We start from the raw sequence: 12862 nt of genomic DNA on the forward strand, positions 1-12862 counted from the left end.
AGGCTCCAAGAATACTGGGGTGGGCTTCCATTTCCTTCTCCAGGGGATCTTCCTGACCCAGGGATTGAACCCGCATCACTTACGTCTCCTGCACTGACAGGCAGGTTCTTTTACCACTAGGACCACCTGGGAAGCCCAGAGCCACCTGGGAATGGGGCTACCACCTGATAATCAAGGATGTAGAACAGCAAACGGTTCTAGGTAGACTGTCACTTGGTCAACTGTAGTTATTTATAATCATCCACTTTATTGGAAGAGACTAAGAGAATACAGACAATCAAAAACAGTATATAATCTTTATATACTTTTATGTATACAATCTGTATATACATTTTATATGTGGCTTGGAAAGTGTGTTGGTCTTTACATTTGAATAACACTGATTCTGCCATCTTGGAAACGGAAGCTAAATTATAAAGTGTACTAGGGAGAACTGAGTTAAAAGGAGTTGAACATTTCATTACATCCTCATCTTGTCCCCTACTCAGGACTTTTCCAGTCATTCATGATGGAGAATGGTCATCAACTTTCACGTTCATGTAAAGAAAGTACCAGCTTAAAATGAATTGCTGTAGATTGTTATATTTATCTTACCCTATTATTTTCACTATAAAAACCCTATGTTTGGGGAGATCATTAAAGAATATTTGAGACTGCAAGCTGCATTAGGTAACAAAATGAACAAGGAGATAGAAAGTATTCTCAACATTGATTTTATTATCTACTTAGCTTAATAAACATGGAAAACAAGAGTTTTAATTGATTAAAGTTGCCACAGATAACCAAGGGTTGGTTGTTACATAAACGATGAGTAAATCAAGAAGCAAGTTGTGATTATTTTCAGCCAGACATGTAAGATGTTTTCCTCAAGGTTAAGTATTTCAATTAGGAAGGCAAATATCTTAACTGTTAAGCAAATTAACCTCAAGTTCCTACGTCTTTCAGATCCCAGTTGACCTTCCTGGATAGCTAATAACCTTAAGAGTTGGATCAGTCAGTGACAGAGGTAGCAGCCGGGTGGATAAGTAATCTACCCTGTGCAAATTTTTAATTACCATGTAATTTAAAGTAATAATTTAAAAGTAATCTTTTTCTAAAGAATATATATATATATACACAATAGAATATTACTCGGGGATAAAAAAGAATAAAATAATGCATTCTGCTGATACATGGATGGACCTAGTGATGATCATACTAGCAAATTAAGTCATAAAGAAAAAGACAAACACCACATGATATCACTTATTTGTGGAATGTAAATATGATACAAGTGAGCCTATCTACAAAACAGAAATAGACTCACAGCCACAGAGAACAGACTTGCAGTTGCCAAGGAGGGGGTGCCAACTGAGAATTTGGGACTAGCAGATGCAAACTACTATAGACAGTCTAGGACGGATAAACAGCAAGGTTGTATTGTACAGATCAGCACAAGTATTTAACATCCATATATTAAACCATAATAACAAAGAATATATATGTATATGTATAACTGAATCACTTGGCTATACACCACACACTAACACAAAATTATAAACCAACTACACTTCAATTAAAAAAAATAAAAAGAAACAAAAGGTTTTCATTTGTTTAAAATGTAGTCTTTTTCTTTTCTCTCTAGGGTTTAAGATTTCCTAGGGTTACAGGAACAAATTCACTTACTGCGATGGGTCTGAATCACTCCGTCTTCGTTTCCGTGGCAACTCTGTCACGCGTGGGCTGAAGGATCCAGTGGCTATTGGTTGAGTCCAGGGGCTTAGATGATTGGAAGCAATGCACTGGTTCCCTTCCATCAATACTTTACCTGTGAGACATAAACTGCAATAAAGCATCTATTTGAAACATTAATTTTCACTTTATAGATCTATGTCACATATTTTAAATGGCTTTACACTTTGATATTTTAAAATGCCAAGTAAACAATAAAATGGGGGACTTGTCTGGTGGTCCAGTAGTTGGCAATCCCCTGCCACATGCCGCAGTGCACACTACTTAGTGGCACAGCTAAGCGCATGTGCCACAACTGGGCCTCTGCTCCAGAGCCCACTTGCCACAGCTACTGACACCCGCGTGCCCTAGAGCCTGTGCCCTACAGCAAAAGAAGCCCCCACCGTGAGGAGCCAGTACACAGCTGGGCCGGAGCTCCTGCTCACCTCAACCAGAGAAAGCTTCAGGCAGCGATGCAGACCCAGTGCAGCCAAAATTAAATGGCATGGAGCGGAAGACGAATTATACACAACCAAATACTAGCTAACAATCTATTGTTAGTCTGTAGCTTTATTTTCCCTGTCTAATTATAAAAAATATATATGGATATTGCAGGAAATATGAAAAACACAAAAAGGTGGAATGGGAGGGGGAAATCCAAATTTCACCAACTAACGTTACTGTTTAGAATGACTTCCTTTTAGAATTTTTTCTAAAGTTGTTTTTATAGTAATTGAAATCATAGTGTATATTCTGCATTATTTACATATCATTATGATAATAACTTAACTGTTATCACAAAGTCTTTATAGATGATTCTAATGACTGCATAATATGCTATCATGCAGCTGTGTCATAGCTACTTACCCACTCTTCTATTGCTGGAATCCAAGCTTGTTTCTATTTTTTTCACCATCATAAATATGCAGTGTGCTTTTATCTATGTGTATAAACCTTTTAATCTACTGGCTAATTTTCTTCATTTCTACTTATTTCTTGTGGATAGTATCCCAGAAATAGGTTAACAAGGTCACAGGACATGAATATTTTTAGTCCCGAATTAACTGAAATTCAATTAAACCTGAACTGACTTAGAGGGAAATTTTAACCCTTAGTGTTTAAAAAAAAAGATTGAAATTTAATGAGCTAATCATTTATTTTAAGAAATCAGGAAAAGATTCCTAAAATAAATCTAAAGAATTAGGAGAAAGGAAATTGTTAAAATAACACGAGAAATACTGAATTAGAATACAAATTAGTACAGATCAAAAAAGCTAAACATAGGTTCTTCCAGATTGGAAACTCTAATAACCCTATGGCAAGACGTTTTTTTCAGTTCAGTTCAGTGGAATGGCAACCCACTTCAGTATTCTTGCCTGGGAAATCTCGTGGACACAAAAGCCTGGAGGCTGCAGTCCATGGAGCTGCAGAGAATCAGGCATGACTGAGTGACTAACATATCCATTTTCATAGGAGAAGAAGGAATTCTTTGTCCCTCAACTCTTTTTATAAAGTTTACATAAATTTGATATTAAAATTTGACAATGGCAGTACAAGATAGGATAGCTATAGGCCTAATCTCATCTATGAACAAAGATATAAAAATCTTAACAAAATCTTAACAAAAACTCAGAAATGTATAAAAAGAATAACCCATCATGACCAAGATAGTTGTATCCCAGGAATGTAATACTGGTTTAATATTAGTAAATTAATGAATATAATTTACTACAATAAGAACTCATTGAAAAAATATGATTATCTTAAAAGATTCAGAAATACTAATGAAGAAACATTGAAAAAAATCTTTTTATAATCAGAAACAAAAACATTAAACAAAACAACAACAAAAGAACATCTTTCAACACTGTATTATTAACAGAAGACCTGTCAGTGGAATAAGACAAGAAACTATACTTGAAGTATAAGAATTGGAAAGGAAGAAAAAATAATATCTTTAGTGGGAAATGATATGATTGAGAATATAGAAAACCCAAAATAATATAAATTATTAAAATTAGGGAGTGGATCAAGGTTGGCTGTATGTATGTAAAGTCAATACACAAAATCAGTCTTTCTATTCACCAGTAACATACTATAAGAAAATGATACTTTAAAAATATAATTTATAATAACTTCAAAAACTATAGAGTACCTAAAGAACAAATGTATAAGAATAAATGTATAACCTAAATAAAAATGTATAAGGTCCTTTTGGAGAAAATTACAAAAATTTATTTAAAACATTGAAAAAGATTCAAAAAAATGGAAAAATACACCATGTTTATGGATGGAAGGCCTCAATATCATAAATATTTCAATTCTCCTAAAATGGATGTGTAATTCCTCTCCAAATATTCTCTTTTTTGGTGGAACATCAAAAGCTGAATATAAGATATATATGGTAGTGCAATGACTTATGAACAGCCAAGGGAAATGTGGGAGGACTGGGCCTCTCATATATTAAGCATTATAAAACTTTGGTAATTAAGACAGGGTGGTATTGGTGTGGAGATATAGACAGACTGAAAGAAAACCATGGAGAGCCCAGACACATAAACATGGACATCTGCTAAATGTCAGAGGTGGAATTTCAAATCAGCATGAGGAGTCCAGCTTTTTAATAAATAACCCTGTGCCAACTTATTTTCTCTATGAAAAAGAATAAAGTCAGATCCCTTACCTTATGCCAAATATAAAAACCAAACCAAATATAAACATTCAATTCAACTAGATTAAAGACCTAAACGTAAAAGGCCTTACAAATAGCTGTGGAAAGAAGAGAAGCGAAAAGCAAAGGAGAAAAGGAAAGATATAAGCATCTGAATGCAGAGTTCCAAAGAATAGCAAGAAGAGATAAGAAAGCCTTCCTCAGCGATCAATGCAAAGAAAAAGAGGAAAACAACAGAATGGGAAAGATTAGGGATCTCTTCAAGAAAATTAGAGATACCAAGGGAACATTTCATGCAAAGATGGGCTTGATAAAGGACAGAAATGGTATGAACCTAACAGAAGCAGAAGATATTAAGAAGAGGTGGCAAGAATACACAGAAGAACTGTACAAAAAAGATCTTCATGATCAAGATAATCACGATAGTGTGATCACTCACCTGGAGCCAGACATCCTGGAATGTGAAGTCAAGTGGGCCTTAGATAGCATCACTACGAACAAAGCTAGCGGAGGTGATGGAATTCCAGTGGAGCTGTTTCAAATCCTGAAAGATGATGCTGTGAAAGTGCTGCACTCAATATGCCAGCAAATTTGGAAAACTCAGCAGTGGCCACAGGACTGGAAAAGGTCAGTTTTCATTCCAATTCCAAAGAAAGGCAATGCCAAAGAATGCTCAAACTACTGCACAATTGCACTCATCTCACATGCTAGTAAAGTAATGCTCAAAATTCTCCAAGCCAGGCTTCAGCAATATGTGAACCGTGAACTTCCAGATGTTCAAGCTGGTTTTAGAAAAGGCAGAGGAACCAGAGATCAAATTGCCAACATCCGCTGGATCATGGAAAAAGCAAGAGAGTTCCCAAAAAACATCTATTTCTGCTTTATTGACTATGCCAAAGCCTTTGACCGTGTGGAACACAATAAACTGTGGAAAGTTCTGAAACAGATGGGAATACCAGACCACCTGATCTGCCTCTTGAGAAATCTGTATGCAGGCCAGGAAGCAACAGTTAGAACTGGACATGGAACAACAGACTGGTTCCAAATAGGAAAAGGAGTATGTCAAGGCTGTATATTGTCACCCTGCTTATTTAACTTCTATGCAGAGTACATCATGAGAAATGCTGGTCTGGAAGAAGCACAAGCTGGAATCAAGATTGCTGGGAGAAATATCAATCACCTCAGATATGCAGATGACACCACCCTTATGGCAGAAAGTGAAGAGGAACTAAAAAGCCTCTTGATGAAAGTGAAAGAGGAGAGTGAAAAAGTTGGCTTAAAGCTCAACATCCAGAAAATGAAGTTCATGGCATCCGGTCTCATCACTTCATGGGAAATAGATGGGGAAACAGTGGAAACAGTGTCAGACTTTATCTTTTTGGGCTCCAAAATCACTACAGATGGTGATTGCAGCCATGAAATTAAAAGATGCTTACTCCTTAGAAGAAAAGTTATGATCAATCTAGATAGCATATTGAAAAGCAGAGACATTACTTTGCCAACAAAGTTCTGTCTAGTCAAGTGAAGTGAAAGTGAAGTCGCTCAGTTGTGTCCAACTCTTTGTGACCCCATGGACTGTAGTCTACCAGGCTCCTCTGTCCATGGGATTTTCCAGGCAATAGTTCTGGAGTGGATTGCCATTTCCTTCTCCAGGGGATCTTCCCAACCCAGGGCTCGAACCCAGGTCTCCCACACTGTAGACAGAAGCTTTACCATATGAGCCACCAGGGAATCACGGCTATGGTTTTTCCAGTGGTCATGTATGGATGTGAGAGTTGGACTGTGAAGAAGGCTGAGTGCCGAAGAATTGATGCTTTTGAACTGTGGTGTTCTCAAGAGAAGACTCTTGAGAATCCCTTGGACTGCAAGGAGATCCAACCAGTCCATTCTGAAGGAGATCAGCCCTGGGATTTCTTTGGAAGATATGATGCTGAAGCTGAAGCTCCAGTACTTTGGCCACCTCATGCGAAGAGTTGACTCCTTGGAAAAGACTCTGATGCTGGGAGGGCTTGGGGGCAGGAGGAGAAGGGGATGACAGAGGATGAGATGGCTGGATGGCATCACGGACTCGATGGACGTGAGTCTGAGTGAACTCTGGGAGTTGGTGATGGACAGGGAGGCCTGGCGTGCTGCGATTCATGGGGTCACAAAGAGTTGGACACAACTGAGCAACTGAACTGAACTGTAGAAAAAATTTCCCAAACGTAAAATGTAAAAACAATAAAGGAAAAGACTGATTAAAATCGTCTTAAAATTAAGTTAATATTCATCCAAAGGCACTATAAAGAGAAGGAAACTAAAAGTCACAAACTGGGAGAAGTTTATTTGCTACACATATAAACAATAAAGGGTTACTATGTGGGCTGTATAAAGAATGCCATCACATCAATAGGAAAAAGACCAATACAACACCCAGCAGAAAACTGGAAAGACTTTAATGGGCCCTTCATAAAAGAAATTCCAATTATCAATACAAGAATGAAAAGATACTCAATTTCATTAGTAATCAGGAAAATCCAAAGTAAACTCTAGTGACATCCTGCATACCCATCTAATGGCTACAAATGAAAAGTTTAATGATACCAAGTGTAAGCGAGAATATAGAGCAATGGAAACAGAAATGGAAAGCTCTGTTGGTGGGAAAATAAATTGCTACAAGTACTTTGGAAACTATTTTTGCATTCAGTTCAGTTCAGTTCAATCGCTCAGTCATGTCCGACTCTTTGCAATCCCATGAATAGCAGCACGCCAGGCCTCCCTGTCCATCACCAACTCCCAGAGTTCACTCAGACTCACATTCATCGAGTCAGTGATGCCATCCAGCCATCTCATCCTCTGTCGTCCCCTTCTCCTGCCCCCAATCCCTCCCAGCATCAGAGTCTTTTCCAATGAGGCAACTCTTCATATGAGGTGGCCAAAGTACTGGAGTTTCAGCTTTAGCATCATTCCTTCCAAAATCCTAGGGCTGATCTCCTTCAGAATGGACTGTTTTATTTTATTTTCACTAATGAAGTGAAACATATGCAAATAACATGGTTTAGTGTTCATTCCTAAGTATATGGAGAAACTCTTACATATCTTACAATAGCGGTCTGCAACTATTTCTGCACCAGACACTGTTTACATGGAAGACAAGTTTTCCATGGACCACGGATGAGGGGATGATTTCAGTATGATTTAAGCACATTACATTTCTTGTGCTCTTTATTTCTATTTTGCAGCAATCTCAGGATATTCTGCCCTGACTTTAGGGTTAGGGTTAACACCCCTGTGAGAATCTAATGTTGCCCCTGACCTGACAGGGGGCAGAGTTCAGGTGGTAATGCAAGGGATGGGGAGGAGCTGTAAATACAGATGAAACTTCGCTCATTCACCTGCCACCCACCTCCTGCTGTGCAGCCCAAGGTGGGGGACCTCTATCTTAGGAGACATGTACAAGAAATACCTTCACAGCATGGCTTGCAACTGAACAACAAAAATGAATGAGAAAACTAGAAACTCTTTAATTTCCCTCAACAAATGGATAAACTGTTTATTCACTGGATAGAATGCTAAGAGTAGTACAAACAAATGCAGTATATTCAGCATTGATGAATCTCAATAATGCTAGGTGAAAAAAGTGCCTATTAATTGGCACTTTGTTTTAAACATCTTGTTTTCTTTCATCTTTATTGATATTTTTGAAGGGTAGTTAGCAAGTATTATAGAGATTGTCTCTCAGTTTAGCTTTTTCTGTTATTCCCTGATGACTAAATTCAGGTTATGCATTTTTTCAAGAACACCAGAAAATTGATTCTGTGTCCTTCTCAGTACCAAGTGCTTTCACTTTAAATTGAATTGCTTCTGGTGCTTTTGGTAGCTTCATTAAGATCCTGCTCTTTAGGATGTCAAATGGTGTTCGGCCCATGGAATCAACAAAAAAAGAGGCAGGGGAAAGATTTATGAGATCCTCTACTTGGTTATAAGCTCCAACACTGGAAGCTTTTAGTTTTCAGGACCATGTCATCTTTTTAGCTCCAAATCTTAGCACAGTGCCAGACATACAGTTTTTAGGGTTTGTTGAAGGAATGAATCACCATTCATTTCATTACCCACGGACATTCAAAAGAGAAACTGAAAGGGGTGGAAAGTTGGGATTCACAGATTCACATATTTGGGCTGCTGGGAATGATGAAATTCCCACAATAAAGAATATGAAATTTCCTTCGGTACCTACCTCACAAACAAGGAGGCCTACTCCCTACCATCACTTCATTTTTATAATTGATTTTCCACAGAAGGAAAAAAATGCACCTGCTGTCTTCTGAAAGAAAAGACACTATGTAGCATGAGATTTGTCAACTGGAAGTAGCTTTCTGAAATAACAGGCAGTAGCTGTTTCACAGGTTTGTGCTAATTTGTTACAATGGAAACCAAATTCTGCTTCTTACCACTGACAAGTTACTGGAAGATGCTTAGTCACATAATAAAAATGAAATACTAATTGGCACTACAGGGAAAATACCAACTTGCTATAAATATACAAATTGTGAAAAAGCTTTTACTAGGCAGAGTAAAACACTGTATTATTTCAGGATATTTATTAAGAGTCGGCCCAGGTAGACAATATGTCTAAAAGGATTAAGATTTAGTACCTGAGCTCAGGTCAGTTCAGTCTAGTCACTCAGTCACATCCAACTCTTTGTGACCTCATGGACTGCAGCACGCCAGGCTTTCCTGTCCATCACCAGCTCCCAGAGCTTGCTCAAACTCATGTCCATCGAGTTGGTGATGCCATCCAACCATCTCATCCTCTGTTGTCCCCTTCTCCTGCCTTCAATCTTTCCCAGCATCAGGGTCTTTTCCGAAGAGTCAGTTCTTCGCATCAGGTGGCCTGAGTACTGGAGTTTCAGCTTCAACATCAGTCCTTCCAATGAACACCCAGGAGTGATCTCCTTTAGGATGGACTGGTTGGGTCTCCTTGCAGTCCAAGGGACTCTCAAGAGTCTTCTCCAACACCACAGTTCAAACGCATCAATTCTTTGGTGCTCAGCTTTCTTTATAGTCCAACTCTCACATCCATACATGACTACTGGAAAAATCATAGCTTTGACTAGATGGACCTTTGTTGGCAAAGTAATGTCTCTGCTTGTTAATATGCTGTCTAGGTTGGTCATAGATTTTCTTCCAAGGAGCAAGCATCTTTTAATTTCATGACTGCAGTCACTATCTGCAGTGATTTTGGAGCCCCTCAAAATAAAGTCTCTCTCTGTTTCCATTGTTTCCCCATCTATTTGCCACGAAGTGATGGGACTAGATGCCATGATCTTAGTTTTCTGAATGTTGAGTTTTAAGCCAAATATTTCACTCTCCTCTTTCACTTTCATCAGGAAGTTTATAATTCTGTATACGTTTCTGCATATGCAGGTGTACAGACATTGAAACCAAATACAGAATGCAATTAGACCTGTTCAGAGGTGCAAGTTTATGAGTTCATCCTGCCAGAACACAGAGGGAAGGGCACTTAAGTCTGTTTTAGGCAGGGAGTAACATTTGAAAACATTTTTTGGATGGGTATTTTAGGCTAAGAGAACACGGTTAACAGGAAGTGAAACAAATATATTCAGTATAATTCTATGCTATCATTGGGCTTCCCTGGTGGCTCAGTGGTAAAGAATCCACCTGCCAATGCAGGAGATGTGGGTTTGACCCCTGGGTTAGGAAGATCCCCTGGAGTAGGAAATGGCAACCCAATCCAGTACTCTGGCCTGGGAAATCCCATGGACAGAGGAGCCTGGCGGGCTACAGTCCACAGGGTCACAAAACAGTCAGATATGACTTAGCAACTAAACAACAACAACACTATCATTAAAAATGATGTTTAGGTAATGTATCTGGAGAATATACCAAAGTCAAGTATTAGAAAATGCATCTGCTGATATAAATCTGATCAGTAAAACTGGACTTTTTCAGATCAAATTTTACCTTCTCGTACATCAAACAAAATGCACACTAAATTGACAGAACACCTACCAGACCAGAAACCAGATACCTAATCATCATGGACCATCTAGAAATGCAGATTACCTAGAAAATTCACAGGAGGGATGAGTTTTAGATTCATTGATATTTCACAGAAGCCTATCAAGACATTTATCCACGAGTCCTTACTACACTTGGAAAAGGCAGGCAAGTAAGTGTTCCATGACTGCCTTTCCTGTGTTTCAATCCAAACAGCCAAATGAACCCTGAAGAAAAGCAGATATTTAGCCATACTGGTCTTAACTGAAGCCAGCAGAGTAGCTTGCTCAAATTAGGGGCTCATACAGGGTGTTGAGATACCACAGGCTAATCAGGTAATTTTCCAGATTTCCATCCCGTCTCTTAGATAGAATTTGTCAATAGGGCCTTCACAGTTCAAACACCCCTACTCCTTTTGAAGAGTACTCAGTTACAGACCCCAACACATGCCTTCCTATTCAGGAAGAACTGTACCTGGGATGACTTTTTCCACAATCTCAGCCTCAGTCACCATGGAAGAGGAAGAAAATCTGACCTCTGATTCTGACCACTTCTACATGGGTCTACCTACAGGAAGAAAAATGAAGGAAACTACACTGACACACCCAGACAAGGTCTTCTGAGGCAGACACTTTGCATTCAGAAATAAACTGGCATCCTGCTTTTACATGTCCAAAAACTGGCATCGAAGTTCTCTCCCTATGACGGCATGTGCCACTGACACCTCCACTCTTCCTCTGCTTACTGAAACATGTGACACCTTTGGCAAGAGGGTGAAGTTTCAGGGGTTGATTGAAGCTGCAGTTATAAGAAGTAATTTATTTTCTTCAAGCTCTATCCAGTTGCTTCACTTGAAGAAAGCTCTGCATGGCTAGGTAAGTGTTAGTCGCCATTTGTGTCCAACTCTTTGTGATCCCACAGACTGTAGCCTGCCAGGCTCCTCTGTCCATGAAATTCTCCAAGCAAGAATACTGGAGTGGGTTGCCATTTCCTTCTCCAGGGCTCGTATAAGGGAAAATAGAATTGGATGCCTCACGTCCAAGGGAGCCCCTAGGCCTGTTCATTATCAGAGTGTTCCTCGCCTTTGTAAAGCATTTCTGACTGCCAGATTGTTTAATTGTGAGACATTCAGGGACCATTGCTCTTCTGATCTTATATCTAATATGCACCTCAAAGATCTTTCCTTTGGGATAGATGAAATTTAATCTAAAGTCAAGGGTGTTGGAATTTTAACCTGACCTGTGGAGCAGAGAGGTTGAAAATGCTTAACTCTTGCTTGATACCCACATTGCCTGACTTCCTGGGAGTCTGTCTGGCCCCTTTCCATAAACATTTTTTTTTCAATCCTTGTAGCTCTTCAGCAGAAACTTATTACACTATCATCATAAGAGAAGTTGGAGAGTCACAGCTTCAGCTATTTTGACAGGCTTCCGAAAGTGAAGGCTTTGATCTCCATCACCCAGAGAATCTCAGAAGCATCTCTCCTTTTTCTGCTAGCCTACCTCATACAGAGCTCTGAGGAGCTCCTCAGAGTGAGCTCCTTTTCAGATAATGGGCACTCTCTACTTAGCTCATTAACAGGCAATGTGAGGCAGTTATAAGAGGATACAATTCTTCCTTAGCACCTACTTAGATGCTGTTATAGAGTGAATGCATCCTACAAAATTCATATGATAAAATCTAATCCACAATGTGATTATATTTGGAGATGGGGCCTTTGGGTGGAGCCACTCAAAGATCCTGAGAGTGGAGCTCTCAAGACGGGGATTGTTGTTGTTCAATCACTAAGTCGTGTGCAACTCTTTGCAACCCCTGGACTGCAGCACTCCAGGCTTCCCTGTCCTTCTCTGTCTCTCAGAGTTTGCTCAAACTCAGGTCCACTGGGTCAACGATGCCATCAAACCATCTCATTCTATGTCACCCTCTTCTCCTCCTGTCCTCAATCTTTCCCAGCATCAGGGTCTCTTCCAGTGAGTCAGCCCGTCAGATTAGATGGCCAAAGTATTAGAGCTTCAGCTTCAGCATCAGTCCTTCTAATGAATATTCAGGGTTGATTTCCTTTAGGGTGGACTGGTTTGATCTCCTTGCGGTCCAAGGGACTTTCAAGAGTCTTCTCCAACACCACAATTCAAAAGCATCAATTCTTCAATGTTCAGCCTTTTTTATGGTTCAACCTAGACAGGGTACTAAAAAGCAGAGACATCACTTTACTGACAAAGGTCTATATAGTCAGAGCTATGGTTTTTTCAGTAGTCGTGTACAGATTTGAGAGTTGGACTGTAACGAATGGGAGTAGTGCTGCTATCAGAAGAGGCTGGAGAGCTGGCTCACTGTCTTTCTGAGGTGACAACAAGAAGCTGGCCAGCTGCCCCACCACAGCACTGTCTCCAAAACCCAACCACACTGGAACCCTGACCTCAGACTTCCAGCCCACGGACCATGAGAAATAAATTTCTGTTGTTGACAAAAAATAAAAATGAT

At 39.4% G+C, this 12862-nt stretch overlaps 1 protein-coding gene across 2 annotated transcripts in view; it reads right to left on the bottom strand.

The window, feature by feature from the left end:
- The window catches only part of ARNTL2 (aryl hydrocarbon receptor nuclear translocator like 2), a 106847-nt gene that overhangs the window by 69359 nt on the left and 24626 nt on the right, over positions 1–12862 (bottom strand). For both annotated transcript variants that reach the window (XM_018048376.1, XM_018048377.1), the window contains exon 2: positions 1666–1807. In XM_018048376.1, coding sequence (XP_017903865.1) covers positions 1666–1807 — 142 coding nt within the window. The remainder of the gene's footprint in view (positions 1–1665; positions 1808–12862) is intronic.

This window comes from Capra hircus, chromosome 5 (assembly GCF_001704415.2).
Source record: "Capra hircus breed San Clemente chromosome 5, ASM170441v1, whole genome shotgun sequence".
Taxonomy (NCBI): Eukaryota; Metazoa; Chordata; class Mammalia; order Artiodactyla; family Bovidae; genus Capra; species Capra hircus.